This window comes from Erinaceus europaeus, chromosome 4 (assembly GCF_950295315.1).
Source record: "Erinaceus europaeus chromosome 4, mEriEur2.1, whole genome shotgun sequence".
Lineage (NCBI taxonomy): Eukaryota > Metazoa > Chordata > Mammalia > Eulipotyphla > Erinaceidae > Erinaceus > Erinaceus europaeus.
In genome coordinates this window covers 70,043,360-70,065,916 of record NC_080165.1, presented here as the reverse complement: position 1 = coordinate 70,065,916, position 22,557 = coordinate 70,043,360, and the positions used below count along the sequence as shown (strand labels likewise).

At 35.0% G+C, this 22,557-nt stretch overlaps 1 protein-coding gene across 4 annotated transcripts in view; it reads left to right on the top strand.

The window, feature by feature from the left end:
- Positions 1-22,557, top strand: part of SUPT3H (SPT3 homolog, SAGA and STAGA complex component) — a 442,460-nt gene that overhangs the window by 222,922 nt on the left and 196,981 nt on the right. For 3 of the 4 annotated variants that reach the window (XM_060189910.1, XM_060189913.1, XM_060189909.1), the window contains exons 4-5: positions 15,446-15,532; positions 18,698-18,788. In XM_060189910.1, the coding sequence (XP_060045893.1) occupies positions 15,446-15,532; positions 18,698-18,788 (178 nt within the window). The remainder of the gene's footprint in view (positions 1-15,445; positions 15,533-18,697; positions 18,789-22,557) is intronic. The other variant, XM_060189912.1, reaches the window with a different exon arrangement.

Genomic DNA, 22,557 nt, shown 5'->3' with positions numbered 1-22,557 from the left:
CTTTAATTTCGCAGATGAGGAAACTGGAAGCCAGGGAAGTAAACAAGATGCCCTTCATGGGTGGTGGAGTGCCACTAGGTTCCAGATTCTAACATGATGTCAACTGGACTCCCTGGGCAGACAACCCCACAAGTGTGTCCTGGAGCCCTACTTCCCCAGAGCTCTTCCCCACTAGGGAAAGAGAGAGACAGGCTGAGAGTATGAATCAACCTGTCAATGCCCATGTTCAGCGGGGAAGCAATTATAGAAGCCAGACCTTCCACCTTCTGCATCCCACAATGACCCTGGGTCCATACTCCCAGATGGTTAAAGAATAGGAAAGCTATCAGAGGAGAGGATGGGATATGGAGTTCTGGTGGAATTGTGTGGAGTTGTCCCTCTCTTATCCTGTTGTTTTTGTTAGTGTTGTTTTTTATAAATAAAAATTAAAATAAAATAGCTAAAGTTATGGAAATTGTAGAAAAATAGAATATCTTCCCAAACTCATAATAAATTTATATTCTTTAGAAACAAAAAAGCAATATTAATAATGAAAAATGTACTAATGATGTGATGATATACTGATAAAATATCTTATAAAAACACTATATAACAGAACAGCTATAAAAGAACAACCAGCATTTATGATGGTCAACATCATTAGTCATTCAGAAAGTGTAAATTAAACTCATAATGTGATGTTGGTATAGCTTCATTATAAGGGCAAAAAGGAAATAAATAAAATGGTCAAAAACACCTATTAATGACAATGTAAAGCTGATGGGAAAAAAATTGAAATTAAATCCTTGCACTCAACGTGTATTCTCAACTAGGTGCACTACCAACCGGCTCCATTACTTGAGGTTTTAAATTAGTCTTTATCTACACTATACATATCAGAATTGCATAATTAAAATTGTTTATAGTGGGTCTTGCGTGCTACTTTTTTTTGTTTTTTTTTTTAATCAATTTTTTCTTCTGACACAATACACGTTTTAGACTTCCCCCTACATGATAGAACAGAGATGATAACACGTGGGCCAAATTTGTCCTGATACCTATTTTATAAACTGCTTTATTAGAATCTAGCCCCACTCATTTGTTTAAGTTGTATGTATCTATTTTCATACTAAACTTATAGAACTGACTAGATGAAGTAGAGAACATATGGCCAACAAATCTGAAATTAGTTAAATTTTAGTCCTTTACACAGAAATATTTACTGACTTTTTATGTCACTAAAGACTGATGCCACCCCCACCCCCCAAACTATTCCAATACTGTTTATCCTCCTGGTGCTTTTGCTCTGGTCTGATCATCTCCAAAATCCCTTTGTTGGTCTCATGAAGTTGAAAGTTTAGAACCTCACTTCTAAAATTGATCTATTGTACATAGAACATACTATAATTTTTTTCAAGAAGTGTCCTATTTGTCTAGAAAGTTATCATAGCTTTTGTTTGTGTTGGACTATTGTATTTTAGGTACACTGATGGTAACATATTTTTAGCAAAGCCTAAATTCTTAACATTACGGAAGTGCTCATAAATTAAATCTAAGAAGCAGATTTTATTTTTTTAACTTTGACATTTTCTTTGTTATTATTGAGATATGCATATATTTAATGTTATTTATTTATTTATTTACTTATTTAGCCATGGTGATTACTGCTGCAGCTTGGTGTGAGCACAAGCTGGGGTCTGTGACTCCACTATTCCCAGTGATTTGATTTTTCCTCTTTCTTTTTATCTGATAGAGACAGAGAAGCAGAGAGGGAGAGAGAGAATTTTGTACCTAAGTAAAATAGATTGAAATGTTTAGATAATGCCTCTCCACATAATTCACATTTCTTACTAGAGGAAGTACAGCAATTTATTCTTCTAGGGTGTTGCAACTTAAATGCATTTTTTTCCTGTTTCTTGATCCAGTGTAATTAAAATAATGCATTTAATTTCATAAGTTCTCTGAAGGAATCAAGCGGAAATTATATTCTGAAGACTTGTTTATCTTTTTATGTCTGTAAAAAGTTTAAAGGGGATTCTTTGTTTCTCCACTAAAGGCAAGTAAAATAGCTCTTTTAGTGTTCTGGGAAAATAAATCTTAATTCAAAACACATTTTAAAGAACACTAATCATTGTCTATAAATCTATGGTTATTAAATTTGTTAGATGCTACTATTAAAATAAGTCTAAGACTATAGGAGCGATGCAATATTTTTTTAAAAAATTGATGCTACAAAAATTATATACTGGTGCATTATAATCTTTTTTAAAGTGTGTTGGCTTGTATCTGTGTGATTCCTCTGCTTGCTGGGGTTTCTTTCCCACTTAAGATGGAGATCGAGAAGGAATAAAGGGCATATATGTGAGGAATGGATGAGAGACATCATAGTACCAGTTTGTTTTGTAGGCTGTTCCAATATGGTGCCAAGCACACAAAGTGCTAACGTGCATTCTACTAGGTGAGCTGTTTACCAACTCTTGTATTTGTGTATTTTCAAGTAATGTATTCACAAACCTTGTTCATGATAATAAGTAATTTTCTCTTAACATAGAAAGTAATTGCATATTTACAATAACACATTTCCATAGTGTCTTAGACAAAATAAGAACCTGGGAATCCTTTTATTTTTGCACAGAATTTGATAATTATATGTATTTCAGTACAAAAAGTGAATTTAGACTCTTTTTCAGAGTCTATTATTCAGTGCTCTTAGGTTTAGTGAAGTAAAGACTATTAAATTAGAACTATTTATACCCTGCTGAAGTATTTAGTTTTGGTCATCATAAAAATTATGCTTAAAAATACAATAAGTGACAAGTATAATTATGACCATTGTATTTTTTTTTCTAACAGTTTCCACACCTATGTATTTATGTGCTGGTTTTGGGTATTACACATGCAACTCTTTTTAGTAATGTTTTACAGCCTATCATCTATGTTTTCAGTTGCCAGCATAAAACTGTATAGAGGAGAAAGTAATTTGATTTTAATGGGGGCTTGACAAATTTGTTGGAATAACCTTAAAATAAATCAACCAGCACTTGGTGTGCGTTGTGAGTTGCCAGAAAATGAATGTTGACCCAGGATTTCACATGTGGTACTTACTCCATATACCAATATTTATTCTCTAATGAGAGAGAGAGAGAGAGATAAAGAGAGAGGAGAGAGAGAGAGAAAACACCACAGCACCAAATCTTCCTTCAGTGCCATGGTGGCAAGGCTCACACCAGGACTATGCCCATGATAAAGCATACACACTATCCTAGTGAGCTATACTATCTGTCATATTTTCTGTTTTTTTTCTTATTGTATTATTTTCTCAAAAGCTCCTAAATACTCTTGTTTATACTATGTATTATATCTTTGTAATTTGCATGCCTTTTGTGCTTCCTCATTTTCTAGGAATATTATTGTTTGGTTTTTTGCAGTGTAACAACCCTACCTTAAAATAGAGTGCTTAATAATTATTAACAATTATATTATTTCTGGTGGTTCAAAGTCAGTTTTTGGGTAGGTGTGACAGTCTTGCTTGAAATCTCTCACACAGTAAGTAGTAGTGAGATAGTGTCTAACATACAATCATCTGGAATTTGTATCACGATTCTTTTTGAAGAGACTTCTTTCCTTACCTAGGTAAATTCAGAGACCCTTCTCTTCATCTTGTTTCTTCATATGGCCTGTCAGTAATGTTGAACAAGCTGGCACTTTTCCCCCGAAAACAAAATTAAGAACCTCAACACTTTTTGAGAAGGTAGGGCTAGACGGTTAAGTTTTGGAAAGTCACATCTTCCACAATCTACTTATTAAAGCAAGTCAAATCCAACCCAGATTTAGTGGATAAAAGAGTTACATTAAGGGAGTCAGGTGGTACTGCAGCGGGTTAAGCACAGGTGGCACGAAGTGCAAGGACTGACATTAGGATCTGGTTTGAGCCCCTGGCTCCCCACCTGCAGTGGAGTTTCTTCACAGGCAGTGAAGCAGGTCTGCAGGTGGCTATCTTTCTCTCCCCCTCTGTCTTCCCCTCCTCTCTCCATTTCTCTGTGTTTTATCTAATAATAATGACATCAACAACAACAATAATAACTACAACAATAAAAAACATCAAGAACAACAAAAGGGAAAATAAATAAATATAAAAAATTTTTTAAAAAGAGTTACATTAACACTTGAATATAGAATGTCTTGTTCATGGCCAGGTTAGGGTGTCTTTGGAATTTAATTACCACAGTATGTAGATTTCCCTTGTGGACTCACTGTAATTATAAGAATATTGCTCTCATATTCATTATTTGTTTATCATTATATCTTTTATGTTTTAAGTTCATCTGAATTTTAAAATATAAGATGGCATAGTTTCCCTTTACAGTTGGCTTTGTCAAACTAGTGATTAAATAATAACTCTGTTTTCCGTCTAAAATAAGCTGTGTCTTTTGTTCTGTCCTAAATTTTCATCTATTTTTCATTCTGTTTGTCTGCTTTTACATTTAATCATTTCCTTCATTTTTCTTCTTTTTTCTTTTCATCTGTTACTCATATTTCCCTTTAGTTAGTCCTAGTCCAATTGGTTAATGTATTTAAAGCATAATTTGCAGTTATTTTTTTAAAAATTATTTATTTAGATGCACCAGAGTGCCTGCCAAGTAATTAATTTTTGCATTTCTTCATATAGACTTTTTAAGTCTACTAATAATCTCTATTTTAAAATTTAAGTTACATCTTTTTTCCAATTCTAATATTACTTTTTGAGTTGATTTATAAGATTTTTTTTTGTCACAAGAGGACCTTTCCAAATCATTATATAAATTTTTATTCAACCTTATTCCTAACCAAGAGTGAGTCATCTCTAAATAATAAACTGTTGTCGTAAGTGTCTACATCACATTATTTCTCTATCTTTTCAAAATGACCTATGACTATAACAAGATCTATACAAATCACTTTCTGGAGCCCTTTTTAGTCTGATAGTAGAAGAGGGAAGTGGCATCTAAGCCTAGTAAAACTGATTTTTCATCTAGTTTTACATAAACTACATCTAATTTGATAGATATTGTGTGCAACACTTACCAGTTTTCCTATGCAAGCAAAGTTTGAGTACAACATTTGAATAAGGGCTACTTTCTATGACAGATTGAAGGGGAAGTATATGAAAATTATCTTTGTTCATCATATGGTAAAAGCTTAAGACAAATTGGAGAGGGATAAAGACCAATCTCTTTTACTCATTGGTTATTGTATTCACTTTAATCCCATTTTGCAACTGTCTTTGGCTTTCAAATATATCTGGAACTATTGAGTAGGATACTAGAGCAATTAACGATATCACCTGCTGATTTGAGCTTTAGCAAGCATTATGATAAAGTAAATCATAAATAATAGTGCAACACTGTTATTTCTTTTGACATGCATATAATTGATAAGATTAGTTATTTGTACTGCCATAACAGTATATATCTATAAAGCAGGCATCTTTTTTCTGTATTAGGATATGCTGCATAACATTATTGTACTAAATCATCAGACTATAGGCATTTAAAAATATTCATATAATAGAGACAGAAGTTGAGAGGGAAGGGAGAGATAGAGAAAGAGAGACACCTACAGCAATGCTTCACCATTTGTGAAGCTTTCTCTCTGTAGGTGAATACTGGGAATTTGAATTCAGGTCCTTGACCATTGTAACATTATGCTCTATGGGATGCAATGACACCTGGCCTCCATTATAGGTATTTTGAAATATTTTTTAGAGGAAAACAGCTGACTCTTTTGGAAACCTCTTTGAAGAAATGATTTTTTCATTATTTTTTAATAATGATTGACAAGATTGTGGGATAATAGGGGTATAATTCCCACCACCAGAGTTCCATATCCCATCCCCTTCATTGAAAGTTTCCCTGTTTTTATCCCTCTGGGAGTAGGGACCAAAGATCTTTATGGGGTACAGAAGGTGGAAGGTCTGGCTTCTGTAATTGCTTTTCAACTAGATGTGGGCATTGACAGGTTGATACATACTCCTAGCCTGTTTGTATCTTTCCTTAGTTGGGCAGCGCTCTGGGGATGTGGGGTTCCAGGACACAATGGTGAGGTTGTCTGCCCAGGAAAGTCAGATTGCCATCATGGTAGCACCTGCAACTTTGTGGCTGAAAAGCATTATGATAAAAGAAGAATAAATGGTTTAATAGTCAGGAACCTAAAGGTAAGAATAGAGTAGATAAGGTTTGGAGTCTTCATGTTAGAAAAAGCTAGGAAGTCTATTTTAGGTATATTCCAAGGGGCCATGACTTTATTAATAGAAAGACCTAAAAAAGACACCATAAAGTACTTAATCAAATAGTTTCGTAAACCTAGATACCCTTCTCATCTACTTCCTATTTCACTTCACTTAATCACTCTAAGTTTAACCTTCTCAGATAAAGTAAGGACTCTACAAAAGCTGGATAAGGACAAGAGACTGACACACTTTAATTACAGCTTTTTTGATCTCTACCAGGCCACCCCATCATCCACGACCTTAGTCAGGGAAGCCTGAGTTTCCCACATAGATATGATGGGTCTAGACCTCTAATAGAACCTTCTCTCCACTATCACTGGTCATCTCTATCAAGAACATCATTAATCCTCTTGTGGGCCTCTACAGAACCTTGACCTCAATGTAGAACAACAGTGGGAGAAACAGCTCCACACTTCGAAGGTAGGCTGGGTCAACATATTCTACCACTCGAGGAAGAAATGAGTGCAGCCTAGAATGTACCTAGCTATGACCATGGAATGCGAGTTCAGACCTACAGGAAAGCAGAGGTTACATAGGCTCCTGTGCTGAATATGAATAGACATGGTCCCTATGTCAGATCAAAGGGGTTTATAGTTAACGGTATTTATATCCTTTTTCCATATTTGGGAGCCCCTCTCTTCCCTGATCCAGCTTTCTAGTCCTATCCCCAACTCTGACACCATCTCCCCAAACAATACTCCTAGCCCACCTGCATGTTAGCTGTTGGGCTAATGCGAAAATTAGAAGTAATGATTTTTTAAAGCTTCTTTGAACAGCTAGTGAAATCATTTTATTTAATATGAGTGTGTGACATCATTTGATTAATCAGACTTTAAGATGGAGGGCATAATCTAGATAATCTAGAACACTTTTCAAGTACATAGTACAGAGGGAACTGTAATTTAACATGGCTTTTATATCCAAACTTTCTCTCTTCGTATGGAGAAAGTTTTGATATCCAGTGTCAGAACATGAAATTGTGATATTCTATGGGTGGCACTTTCTTCATTTATTTTTATACAAAAATGGTGAAATTATCAGGGAGCCAGGAGGTAGCAAACATGTTAAAGCATATATATTTCACTGTGCAAGGACCCAGGTTCAAACACTGGTCACCACCTGCAGGGAGAAAACTTCACAAGTGGTGAAGCATGGCTGTTGGTGTCTTTCTTTTATTTATTTATTTATTTATTTATTTATTTATTTATTTTTATTTAAGAAAGGATTAATCAACAAAACCATAGGGTAGGAGGGGTATAACTCCACATAATTCCCACCACCCAATCTCCATATCCCACCCCCTCCCCTGACAGCTTTTCCATTCTCTATCTCTCTGGGAACATGGACCCAGGGTCATTGAGGGTTGCAGAAGGTAGAAGGTCTGGCTTCTGTAATTGCTTCCCCACTGAACATGGGCGTTGACTGGTCGGTCCATACTCCCAGTCTGCCTCTCTCTTTTCCATAGTAGGGTGTGTCTCTGGAGAAGCTGAGCTCCAGGACACATTGGTGGGGTCTTCAATCCAGGGAAGCCTGGCCAGCATCCTGGTGGCATCTGGAACCTGGTGATTGAAAAGAGAGTTAACATACGAGGCCAAACAAATTGTTGAGCAATCATGAACCCAAAGCTTGGAATAGTGGAGAGGAAGTGTTAGGGAGGTACTCACTGCAAACTCTAGTGTACTTCTGCTTTCAGGTCTCTATTTTGCAGTAGTTTATGGATACGTGTGAACATAACCTCTCTCTCACAGAAACTGGTGTATATCTAGGTTATGGGACTTTGTTAGAAAGTGAACCACCTGAGATGAAATTAGAGTGTACTATAAAAGGAAAGGTCTCACCCGAGTAATGAAGCTGAAGGGTTGTCATTGGTGTCTTTCTATCTCCCCATCTCTTCTCAATTTCTCTCTGTCTGTATCTAATGATAAGTAAATAAATAAATAAATAAAGGGATGTCTCTGTTTCTAAATAAATAAACACAAAAATGACACAATTATAAAAATTGTCAAAAAAGGGTGATAGTAATAGATATAGCTAATAACAGTTTTTAATTCCTTATGATTATTCTCTAGCACTACATTTCTTTTTCCATTTGCTAATTTTTTCCCAATAATTATATTGGTCTCTATGTAGTCTGGTCTAATTTTGTGCCTTTAATACTCAAATTATGAACATTCAGTACGTAATTTGTGTTTATTTTTTTTCAGTATTCTAGAGTGAAATGTAATCAGTTTATTATGCAAATATAATAATTATCTTTTACCTGTTAGATATTTTATTCTTTGAAGAATAAACTAATGACTATATATATTGCAGTGGATTTTCTTTTTAGAATTGTAAAGAAGTATTATGGTAGAAAGAAAGCATAGATACCAAGAAATAAGCACAGAAAGAAAATGAGGCATTAGGAACCAGCAGATAGCTCCCCTGGTAGAAAACACACTTTGCCACATGATGACCTAAGTTTGAGTCCATAGTCACCATAGGAACCATCAGATAACAGGGAAACCATTTTTTTTTTTCCCTCCAGGATTATTGCTGGGGCTCAGTGCCTGCACCATGAACCCACTACTCCTGGAGATCATTTTTTCCTTTTTGTTGCCCTTGTTGTTGCAGCCCTGTTGTGGTTATTATTGTTATTGTTGATGTCGTTCGTTGGGGAGGGAAGGGGAGGAGGTATGGAGAACAAGAAATTATGATATCTAGGAATATATAGATTTTTGTAGGTTACCAAAAATGTTTATGGTTCCAAAACACAAATGAAATTTTATGTATTTGGAGTATTAAAATGTACCATTTTTCAAAATTAGTAAAAGTTAAGTATGTACAATTTTGAATAAGTTGAAAATCATCTGTCATCTGTTAATGATTTTTACTGTATGTTAATTCAAATAGTGGGATGGCAGTATAGATAGCATAATGGTATGCAAAGAGACTCTCATGCCTAAGGCTACAAAAGTCCCAGGTTCAATTCCCCGCACTTCCATGAGCCAGAGCTGAGCAGTACTCTGGCAAAAAATAAAAAATAAATTAAATAAAGCCAAAAATAAAATTAAAAAAATTAATTCAACTAGTGGGATAGTTGCTTTTGTTTCCATAACAGGTGAATAGTAAATTCCTAACTCCTAAAGTAGGAATAGCTATACTAAGTTAATAGCGTACTATTTAAACTAGTATAGTTTTATATAGTGCTTACTGATTATACTATATATTAGTGTAATATGTAGCATTTTATATATAGTATTTATACTAATCTAGTACATTATAGTATTTAGAGTATAGTATAGTTTACATTGAAATATATTTTATTACTTTAATTTCCAATTAGAAAAATTTCAGGGTGATTATTTTGCTTACTTTTTGTTTTCTTTTACATTTTTTCCCTTTTGCTTATATTCAAAACTTGGATGTGCTTGCATTTGAACAATTCAGATGAGTAACTTGTATGCAGAATAGTTCAAAAGTAAGCCTAATTTTTTTTGTCCTCCTAATTTTATATTTAAATAAGAGAACAAAAGAATTATTTACATGTCAAGGTTTCTGTTATAAAAAATTATGTTATAGTTTGTTAGGCTTTAAGCTTTATAGGCTTATATTGATTCTGACTCAACGTGTCTATATGTGTTTGACTTATTAGAGCCATGAAGTACTAATATTTATAGACTTACTGCATTTTTCAAAACATGAATTAATTGGGGACTGAGTTGTGAAGCACCTGGTTGAGCACATGTGTTACAATGCGCAAGGACCTGGGTTCAAGCCCCCGAGTCCCCACCTACAGGGGGTAAGCCTCACAAATAGTGAAGCAGTGCTCCAGGTATCTATCTTGTCTCCCTCCCTATATCACCCTTCCTCTCAATCTCTATACAACAACAAGAAAAACAACAAAAAAGACTCTACTATTCCCAGTGGCCACTTAATAAAAAATGAGTTAACTGTTTGACGTACCATTCTGAAAAGAATACAGTGAAACTTTTTTAAGAAGTTAAGTGAATCTTTTATCAATTTATGTATTTGATTGTGTTTTGAATATTCATGACAGTAAAAGATCAAACACCAATATGTTATAAGAAGATCTTATGTTAGGAATGTTAGGAAAATACTAAGTATCTTACATTTATACTATTCTGAATATTAACTGTGTTTAACTACTTATCACTTTTCTTAGGATACTATTTAATTCTCAACCATTAAGTTGTGTCTGAATGTGATTTGGATGCTTTGAAGCAACTTTTTTTTTTTTTTTTGGCAATCATTTACTTGCCAGTAAAAAAAAAATTAAGGTAGATAACATTTTTAGGGGAAGTGCTAGAATGGTAGACTTTTTTTTATTTATAAAAAGGAAACATTGACAAAGCCATAGAACAAGAGCGGTACAAATCCACACTATTTCCACCATCAGAACTTGTTGACTAATCATGAACCTAAATCCTGGAATAGTGCAGATGGGAGGCTCTCCATTTTGTAGATAGCTAGTAGGCCTATTTTAGTTATAGTCCAAAGGGCCCGTGACTATATTAGTTTTTTTTTTTTTTCCTTGAGCCTGACATCGGATATGCAGGTGGATCTAAATTATTGTCTGGGGAGATGATGTCATGGTTGCAACAAGGACCAGAAAGCTGGATCAGGGAAGGGAGCAGCTCCCAAATGTGAGAAATGTGTATAAATATTGTTGACTGTAGACCCCATCAATTTGATGTGATCTGGGGCCCATGTAACCTCTATGTAAGAGCCTATGTAACCTCTGCATTCCTGTAGATCTGAGCTCACATTCTGTGGTCATGTGTAGGAACCTTCCAACTTGCCCTGATTTCAGGACCCATCTTTCTCAGGTGGAGCATAGAGTATGTTGTCCATCCTCCCATCAGAGGATGGAATATTATCTAACGTTGTTGATACACATTGAGGGCAAGGTTCTGTGGGGTCCCACAAAGGGGTCAATTGTGTTGTTCCTGATAGAGATGGCTGGTAACATTGGGGAGAGGGATTTATTTGAGGTCTAGGCCCATCATGTCTGTTTGGGAATCTGAGAACTCCCCGACTAGGGCCCCAGCTGATGGGGTGGCCTTATAGTGACTAAAGAATCATCATTAAAGTATGCCAGTCTCTTGCCCTTATTCAACTTTTGCAGTCCTTCTTTTGATAAGGTTAGCTTTGGAGTGATTGAGGGAAGTTAATCGGAAGTAGGTGAGGAGGTCTAAGTAGACACTATTTCATTATGAACTTTATACTAACTAATTTAAGACTATTGTGTACTTTTGCTTTCAGGTATATATTCTGCCATAATTTATGGATACATGTGAATATATGCTCTATCTTATGGGACCTGGTCTATATCTAGGTTTTGGGACTTTGTTATAAAGTGAACCACCTGGAATGGAATTAGAGAATCCTATGAAAGGAAGGGTCTCACCCGAGTAATGAGGCTGAAGAGTTGACATTCTATGCCTGACATCTCTGGACACAGTCTGAAGTGAAGCATTTCAAATTAGAAATCTGGGAAGGAGTGCCTTTGAAAATTCTGAGCTAAAATGATTCCAAATCATAAATGTTAGGACTATCCAGGTTTAGTATATATATATGATTCAACACTGGTTTACAAAATTAGATTTTTTAATCATCTTATTGGGGATTTGATGGTTTATTTTCTGACTATTGATGCATGGGGACAATCTCTTATCTCCCTGTGATAGGTGTCTCAGAACCCTCTCACCTCCAATTTTGGTCCTTTTCTGCCATCATGCACCAGGACTCCAACTCCCTCTATACCCTACCCCTGCCATTCCCTACTTAGAATGTTTCAAGTTTGTAGTTTCATACTGTGTCCACCATCAAACTTATTTGCCCCTTCCCCATATCTACCACAGTTCTCACTATGTCTGAGATAGTTTGGTTGCTCTTTTTTTCCTTTCTGTTTTATATTTATATACCTTAATTATGTATATTCCACATATATGCATAACCAACTTTCAGTTGGATTTTTAATACATAGATGTTTAAATATATTCTTCCCATGTAACTTAGCCCAAATAGTTATCAAAGACAGTTTTCAACTTCAGATTACCTCTGTGGGAGGCAGGTAGGTGTTGCACATAGTAATTCAGTGCCTATTAGAAAATCTATATGCTTGAGAGGTATATAACTTCTTAGTCCTTATATCCAACTCAGTCCCAGAATTCTTCAAATATGACATATACCTAAGAGATAAAACAAAATAGAGACTTTGAGATAACCCAGATATTCAGATTATTAAGTCAGAAATTTTGTTTGAAATCTTCTGGGCAGTTTCCGTAGGGCTACTTTTCTCATTTTCTATTCAGAGAGGAGATTGAGTGAATGAGCCAATGCACTGCTCCTCTATCTATGGATTTCCCACTGGTGCTGTCCAAGGTGCTAGGTGATTCTAGGGCTTTGACTAAGGCCTGGTTGTTAAGGCACATGTGCTTTATTGTGTAAGCTATCTTTTGACTCTCCAAAAATCAACATCAAAATGGAGGAGGGGGGACACTGAAAAGTACCAGATTTGTTTTGTGGCCTTGGTGTTCAGGTTATAATATTTTTTCACACTAAATGTACCAATTCTGAGCTCAGCATTCTGTGGCACTGTACTATCAGCTTATTGGCCTGTTTAAACTATATTTGTTAAAGAGGAGTTTCTTTAATCTTTTCTGGTAAGTGCAGGAAGAGATTGCTAGAAGTCTAGATCATACACATTAGTGTGATCACATTATAACTTAGTAATATTGTTCTCTTCACTTAGTATAGAATAGGAGGTCAGAGTTTGAGACAGGTAGGCATGGCACGTAATAGGGAAGGCAGGAAGACTTGATGAGATACACAGTGATAGATAATATTTAATCACAGAAGACCCAGTTCACATGAGGCCAATGTATACTAGAAAATAGACCACATATGCTAATAAGAATTTTAGTTTATGCTAGGGGAATTAATAATCAGTTTAAAAAAGGTTAAAAATAAGGTTTGTCTATAATGTCGTTCATGGCCTAAAGTACAAATTCTTTTTTAAAAAGTTGTTCATTAACTTTTAAATGGACACACTTATCATGGAGAGATGACACCCTTTGTCAACAACTGTACTGTATACCATTAATCCTCCAATAAAATGATTTTTAAGAAGAAGACATTTTAAACCTGAGAAACACCAACCCAGTTGCCACATAATAGGGCCTACAGTGCACCTGGTTGAGCACACTTGTTAGAATGTTCAAGGACATGAGTTCTAGACCCTGGACCCAACCTGCAGGGGGAAAATTTTCATAAGTGATGAAGCAATGTTGCAGATGCCTCTTCTTCTGTATCTCTCTCTCTGTCTACCCCCTTCCCTCTTGATTTCTTTTTGTCTCTAATAAATAATAAAGTGAAAAATAAATAAATAAAATATTATCTTCAGACAAAAGTCTAACTCTTATATATATCTTTAACTTCATTTCCTTTCCATTTCCTGGATAATGTGTTTGTCAACTGACGTCACACAGTACTGTGAACATTCAGATTATATGTAATGTAGATAAATACGTGATTAAATGGGAATATTATTCAGATTCCTTTCTTAACTTGGGTAAAATTTCTTATGCCATCATAGTATTTTACATTTTTCAAGATATCACTATACTTCATTTAAGAAAATACAAAGTAGACAGTGCTACCTCCTGGTTTTCTGTATGGATTCAGGAAAATGGATATGTAGCCCACATTTTTGTCAAAACTGATTGTGTTTTTTAGACTGTTACAGAAATGCTTTTATTTGAAAATATTATGTATATATGTAGTGCCCTGTCACTCTTTCAGTTTTTAGGTGAAATATGTCAGTGTTATTTCCAGATGAAGACTTTTAATTTCTTTCTGGGTAGATACAACATACTTTTTAAAAGCTTTTTTTTTTTTGCCTGTGATTTTTCTAAATAGTTCACAGTTAAATTTAAATTTCTATATTTAGGTAGAATGTGTTTATATAACAACCACCAATATCCAGGAAATCCAGTGGTAAGGCTGACACATAGAGAGTTATAGTCCATTTTGTAGTCTGTGTATTTAGACAAGATTTGAATCTTACACTGCAAAATTGCTTAAACTTAATTCAAGCAGTATTTCTTCAGTACAAATACACTATTCAATTTCTTATAATTGTTAAGATAGCAGTGTGTCACTTTTTAAAGTTTATTTCTCAGGAATGTGTATTAGACTTATGCCTTTCAAAGAAGGATGTATTTAGGCGCAGCTTTTATATATAAATAGTTTTATAATATTTGGATAGATTTGGTTTGGTGCAATCACCATGGTTTGATCAAATTTGGAAGAAGTTACAGACACATTTTTGTAGTGTTTTCTCCAGCATCTTTATTTTCTTCAGCTGGAAATATTTTATGTTCTTTCCAACTAATCAAAATAAGAAACTGATTTTTCCTGTGCCAAAAAATAGAGCTATCATTTTTCACATTCTTTAATTTTCCAGGTCATTTTCAAGTAAGATTGTGTTTCTAGGACTTCAGAATTCCAGATATTTCTCAACATTGTAGATATAAAGACCCAGATGAACATTTCGGGGGTGGGGGGGAAATCTAACTTTTCATGTAGTATGTTTTGTGTTGTGCATTCCAGATACAGTTAACTTTTTGTGTGCATGTGATTACTGTGGAAAGAAATTAATGCAGTCCAGTATTATGATTTATGGACTGAATCCTTTGCCCATTGAAGACTTGCCAAAAGTAAAACTTTTTTTCCTTTGGATATTAGAAACAGCTACTGTTTTTGTTGATCTTATGAAGTTCTGAATGGACCTATTTCAAATCATACCAGCATGGGAGCTCAGATTAATAGTATACTTATTCAGCTAGTGATACTGAGTGAAACCATTGCTCACATGGATATGAGGATAACATTTCATAAAATTATTTTCAGGTGCATTAATACATTTCTGGAAGCTGCACATGATTTTTCCTTTGCATGAAAGAAATCAAGAATTCCTGTTTATTGTATCAGTTACAGGTGGACTTATAAGTTAATTTAATTGCATCTTTATACCTTAAAACATAAGACATTTTACTTTTAAGATCAGTAATGTGATTGCTGTACTATTTTCAAAGGTTATTAACTCAGTATATTTATCTCTTGATATATCACAACTGTAGTGCATTTAATTTAAATCACTGAAAAAAAATTCTTAAATTTCTTTTGTCTTAGTTACAACAAGCTGCTGAAGTTTCTCAGCTTCGGGGAGCAAGGATAATCTCCTCTGAAGATCTTCTGTTTTTGATGCGCAAAGATAAGGTAATATAAAATGGTTTCATTATATTAAAAGGCCACGCTTGTTACTTAATTACACATATACAAGGAAATTATGCATTTTTGTATAATTTTCTACTGTGGAACATTACTTTCGAGCTAATTCTTTAGTAGTTATAGTTTGCACAAGAAAATGGCTAGTCATTTTCACGTAGTCAAAGACATACAAAAGAGTAAAACTTCAAACTAGTTCTCATTGATCCTTAGATATCTCCTTAGACATTTTTACTCGTACATAATAGTCATTGAATATTGCCCATGTGCTCTGTTCTAATCAATGGGATTTAACTAGTTGGCATATTTTTCTCTTAATTTTATACATCATTACACCATCCCAGAAAATACTTTCGGTTTGTTGGAAGTCATGAAGTGTTTTTTCTGTGAAAAACCGCACCATGACTTTTCTGACAACCCAATAACTTTAACTAAAAATGCAAAGTTTATTAATGTGACGTGACTTGAAAAGACAGATCAATCAAAATAAAAATCCCATTAATAGAACCGTGGACCATAATGGTTACATCTTTGGATAAAGGTCCACCTTCCTTAAACTTTGCTCTGATGTCGCAATATTTGATTGGTATTATATAATTTTTCCATAATTATGTTTAATCAGTCACTAGCTGAATATATTTTACATAGTTAAATGAAAGTTTTTTTCTTAGAGTTTCAAGTGAAAAAGTTTGGTGAATAATTACACCATATATGGTGGATGCTAACCCAATATAGCAGGCAATACATTGTACCTAATGCTCCAACATTTTTCCTCAGAGTTGAGAATAGAACTGTAAAGCTGGATTTAAGGCAGAGAGTAATTCACAAACTTGAATTAAATATGTAAATGAATTGACTGTTTACCACATCAACCTGACGTAGGGCATACATATCACACACACACACACACACACACACACACACACACACACACACACACACTTATCTTTAGCATGGTAACTTGTATAACATCTGAGTTCAACTGAGTTCACAGTCTGTGGTTACAGCTGGTCACAACATTCTAGGCTTTACTCATTTTAGGACCAGTCTTCCGTGAGTGGCAGATAGATTGAAACAAGGAGAGAAAGGGGGATAGAGTAGCTGTCTGTCTTATGTAATGTTGGGGATTGAATTCAGAATCTTCTCCTTCTTTCCTCCTTTCTTCTTCCTTCTCTCTTCCCCCTGTCTTTTTCGGTATCTTTTTCTCCTTCTGCCTCTTCTTCCTCAATTGGGGGGGGATTAAAGGTTTAGAGTAACTACAGTTGTTGGTAAATGTGTAAAATTTCTCAGTTTTCTGCAAAAACACTCATTGCCAGCGTAGGTCCTCATCCAGGACCTCATGCTGCAGAACCTGAAAGCTTCACCTGCCCCTACAACCTCCCAAAGCCCTTTACTTTGATGCAATACACCAAACCCAATCCTCTTTCTGCTTTTTTTTTTTTTTTACCCTTTCTGTTCTTATTTCTAAACTTCTATCCACAAGTTAGATCCTTCTCCTTCTGGCTTATCTCACTTAACATGATTTCTTGAAGTTCCATCCAAGAAGAGGTTAAAAAGGTGAACTCATCATCTGGGACTATAGTCAGGGAACAATTAGTTCTGCTTTATATCTTAATACTTTTCAGCCACCAAGTTGCAAATGGCTACCATGATGCCAACCTGACTTACTTGGGCAGACAGCCTCACCAATGTGTCCTAAAACTCCACCTTCTCAAAGCCCTATCCCACTAGAGAAAGATAGAAACAGGCTGGAGGTATGGATCAACCTGCTAATGCCCCTGTCCAGTGGAGAAGCAATTACAGAAGCCAGACCTCCCACCTTCTGCTTCCATAAAGATCTTTGGTCCATATTCCCAGAGGGATAAAGGATAGGGAGACTTCCAATGGAGGAGAGGAGATACTTGATCTCTGGTGGTGGGAATTTTATGAAATTGTACCCCTCTTATCTCACAATCTTGTCAATCATTATTAAGTCCTTGATTTAAAAAATGGTGAGATATTGATGGGGATTGCATTAAATTTGCATTTAGTTCTAGCTAGAAATGCCATTTTGATGATGTTAATTCTTCCAGTCCATGAACAAGTATTATCTTTCCACTTTTTTGTGTCTTTTTTTGTTTGTTTTCTTGAACAGTAACTCATAATTTCCAATATACAAGTCTTTTACTTCTTTTGTTAGGTTTATTATTAGATATTTTATTGTGAATGCGTTTTCTGGATTTCTTTTTCTTCTTCTTAGTATTTGCGTAAGGAATACCACCAACTTTTGTATGTTAATTTTGTACCCTCAGGTCCTATTATATTGCTTGATAATTCCCAGAAGATTCCTGTTGGATTCTTTAGATTTTTCTCTGTGTACTGTCATATCTTCACATAGTGATAGTTTAATTTCTTCTCTTCTGATCTTTACCTTTTTAGTTCCTTTCTCTTGCCTAATTACTATGATAACAACTTCTAGAACTCTGTTAAATAGTAACAGTGATAGTAGGCAGCCCTTTCTAGTACCTGTATATGGTGGATGCTAACCCAATAGAGCAGGCAGTGCATTGTTCCTAATGCTCCAACATTTTTCCTCAGAGTTGAGAATAGAACTATAAAGCTGGATTAAGGCAGAAGGTAACTCACAAACTAAGTGCAGATGCTTTCTACTTCTCACCATCGAGTATGATGTTGGCAGTAGATTTGTTGTATGTGAATTCCAATAGATTTTTAAGTTTGTGTTTTAACTTTTATGATTATTTGATGACTCTTTTCACTTTTACTTATTTACTTTTTAAATTTTTATTTATTATTAGACAGAAACAGATAGAAATTGAAAGGGAAGGGAGTGATAGAAAGGGAGAGAGAAAGAGAGACACCTGCAGCCTGGTTTCACCACTTGTGAAGCTTTTCACCTGCAGGTGGGGACCAGGGGCTTGAGTCCCGGTCCTTGTGAACTTTAATGTGTGCACTTAACCAGGTATGCCACAGCCTGCCCTTTACTTTATTTTTATATCATTTTTCTAGAACTGCAAGGTTTCCCGCGTATGATTCCAGAATACATGTTTATTGACTTTACTTACTAAAGTAGTCTTTAATCAATAAATTGAATGTATAAGGTATATATATTTTATATAAGTATATATTTATAATTTACTTATTTTGTTTTTTTATTAGAAAAAACTTAGGAGACTACTAAAATACATGTTTTTCCGAGATTACAAATCAAAGATTGTCAAAGGCATAGATGAGGATGATCTTCTGGAAGGTAACCTAAATCAAATACTAAACTAAAATTACATAATGCCAATGATGTCATTGTAAATAGTTCCATCACATTAAATATGTTTTCCTGTGTTAATAAGATAACTATATTTATTTAGTTGGCAGTTAGATCCTGTGATATTCAATTTATTATTATTATTATTATTATTTTATATTTATTCATTCCCATTTGTTGCCCTTGTTGTTTTGTGATTTTCAATTTATGTGATTTCCTGCAATTTCATTTTCAGTAATGTGTAGTCTTTAACATGAAATACTATGAAATAAAAGAAATTTGCTAATTCAAAACTTAATTGATTTAAGCAAGTTTTTTTTGTTATAGATATATGTATTAAGCAACTATGCCTTTGAAATTAAAATATATGTGTTTTGAGAATTGTAAAATGCATCTAGTATGTTTGGTACCATAAAGTCATCTAATGTAGATTATTTTTTTGTGCTATTTTGAAGACTAATGAAAACTTACCAGAGAGTAGAAAAAGTTTCCTATTTCTAACCCAACATTCCATTTTTGAATGTTAAAAATGTTAATGTTACACAATTAAGCGATACTTAGCTAAAGATAGGTAAAGTTCTAAATAGATTTGTTGAATCTAAGTATGCTTTCTTTCCAGGAATAACCTATCTATGTTATATTGAATGCAGTCATTGTTTAGTGGCATCCCTTACCAACAGATCCAGTGATGAATAAAGTAGCCAAACTCTGCTAACACAAGGTCTACAGGGAACTGCAGAAAAAGAACTGTTGGGTTTTTGGGAAAGTCATGATGTATTTTTCTCTGATTTTTTATGCAAAAATGTATCATGACTTTTCTAACTACCCAATAAATTTTAAGAACCCTGATGGTACACGTCATTAAGTGGATGAGTTACCATGTGCAAAGACCTGGGTTTAAGCCTTCAGACCTCACCTGTGGTGGTGGTTGTGGGGGGACGGGGGCTTCATAAGCAATGAAGCAGTTCTGCAGGTGTCTCTCTCTCTCTCCTTCTCCCTTTCTATTTTCCTTCTCCATCTTGATTTCTCTCTCTATATCTAATAAATAAAATAATAAAGGAGTCAGGTGGTAGCACAGCGGGTTAAGCACACATGGCACAAAGCGCAAGGACCAGCGTAAGGATCCCGGTTGGAGCCCACGGCTCCCCACCTACAGGGGAGTCGCTTCACAGGCGACTTCACAGGTCTGCAGGTGTCTATCTCTCCCTCTTCTCTGTCTTCCCCTCCTCTCTCCATTTCTCTCTGTCCTATCCAACAATGACAACATCAATAATAACTACAATAAAACAAGGGCAACAAAAGGAAATAAATAAATATTTTTAAAAATCTTTAAAAACTAATAAAAAAGCCTTGATAAGGTCGGGTTGTCTGATAATCATGATACATTTTTGCATTGAAAAATACATTATGACTTTTAGTCATGAACACAAAATATTTCTGATTAAATGTATTATTCATCATTGCCTAGTTAACATTATCATAGGACTAGGTTATAATTTACTCTATAGAGTCCTTGCTCTGTTGCATATGAGGCCTTGGATTTGAGCCCCAGTACCACATGGGATGTCTGTATATGATACCTAAAGAGCTCCACAGTTGGTGGAGCCGTGCTGTGTTCTCTGTCTTCTTTCTGACTCTTTAGCCTCTCGTTATCTTCCTATCTATTAGAGATAAAAATAGAAAATTTACCCCACAGACCACTTATTTGTCATAGGTATATTCAAGATTCTGGACTTACCTCTTCACAAAAACACTAATATATATCTTTAATTCTCAGAATTTTTTTTCTGGAGATAGTCTAATGAATTTAAACTCTCTTTTTATGAGTAGCAATATTAATACAGAGTTTGAATAAGACAGACTTGAATTCTAATCATTGCCAATTCTCTGCTTTTTCTGTGTGTCTCAGTGGGAGTCAGTTTTGTCATCTGAGAGTTAGAAATATATCAGTAAACATGTGGAGTGCTTATGATTCATTCCAGCCACTAAATAGATGAGAGCTGTGAATACAGTGCTTTGAACACCAAGAAGCTCAAGAGTGGTGAGATTCTGTTATGTTGACAACATCATATCAGTTTTATTCCCTCCCTTCTCCATTTCAAATAGGAAGTTCCTTACCCTCATTTAATTTGTAATTTTGTGTATCTGATATAAACTTTTAAAATACTTGACATAATTATGAGGTAGAAACCTCAAGTAAATTTCTAATAGTGGAGGTCAGGTGGAGGTGCACTGGGTTAAGCACACATTGTGCAAAGTGCTAGGACCCGCACAAGGATCCAGGTTATAGCCCTTGGCTCCCCACCTTCAGGGTGGTCGCTTCACAAGTGGTGAAACAGCTCTGCAGGTATCTGTCTTTCTCTCTCCCTCTCTGTCTTCCCCTCCTCTCTGTTTCTCTCTGTTTCTCTCTGTCCTATCCAACAACCACAACTGCATAAACAACAATGGAAAAAAGATGGCCACCAGGAGCACTTAATTCAAAGTGGATGCAAATATATATATATCACTGAGATGGGATATCTAGAATGGCTGCATGATGACTACTACAAACTGTCTCTTTAGTGGGACTCACTGAACTAGTGATACTTTTTAAATAATTTATTGTCTACTTTTAAATTTTCTCATTATCTTCTTTAATTTAATGCATAGGGACAGCCAGAAATCAAGAGGGAATGGTGTGATAAGAAAGGGAGAGAGACAGAGACAAAGCTTTACCAATTGCAAACCTTTTTCTCTGCAGGTGGGGACCAGGGGCTTAAACCCAGATCTTTGCACACTGTAACATGTGAGCTCAACCAGGTGCACCAATAGTTTATTGTCTCTACAAGTTGCCTTAAGGGCATACAGTTAGAAGCTCTGATCTTTTGTTATACTCTTGTCAAGTGAGAGCAACAACAGTGAATATCCACTCATCTAGCTTCCAGTCTAAGGCAACAAATTTATCTTGTATCTGCACATTGCAGATGGTGTATTATAGAAAATCATAGTTGAAAAGAACTTATTAATCTTTTGTTTGTACGGTAGAAGCTGTACCACAGACATGTCAGACTTAGATTACTTGCCCCTAATTGACCCTTCTTAACTTGCTCACTAGAAGAGAAGAAGCTAACATCCTTGCTAAGCTCCATACACTTAGGTCCAGCAGCATCTTTTCAACAAAGGCTGATTTTTTTTTTATTCCATCTCTCATGTCTAGTAGATTTTATCCCTTAAAATAATTAAAGTCAAAATATCTTACTACTCAGAAACACCAATTCTACAGACTTACTTGAAGAACATGAAATAAAACTAATTCAAAAGAATATATGATAGCGGATATAGTATATTAACTGTGCAAAAAGACTTCATGTCTGACGCTCCACAGTCCTAGGTCCAGTCATCAAAAACCACTGCTGAGTAGTGCTCTGATTAAAAAAAAAAGTAAAACCTATACCTACTCCTGTATTCAGAGTAGTATTAACACTTTTTCCAGAGTGAAAGCATGTTTTCTGTGTGTTTTTGATGCAACTGAGCCATGGCTCTTCCATGTGTTACCAGACATAGGCTGTATTCATGTTGAATAAGGTGCATATCCTGACCTCCTAAGGTATCTCTTGGCCCTATATCAACATTATTTGCACTAGTCAAAATATGGACTCAACCTAATTTTCTATCAACAGATGACTACGTGAAGTTATGTACTCAAAGGAATACTAACATATTCATTAAATTGACTCTTAAGATAATTAGAGATGGGGTGGATACTATATAATGCTTA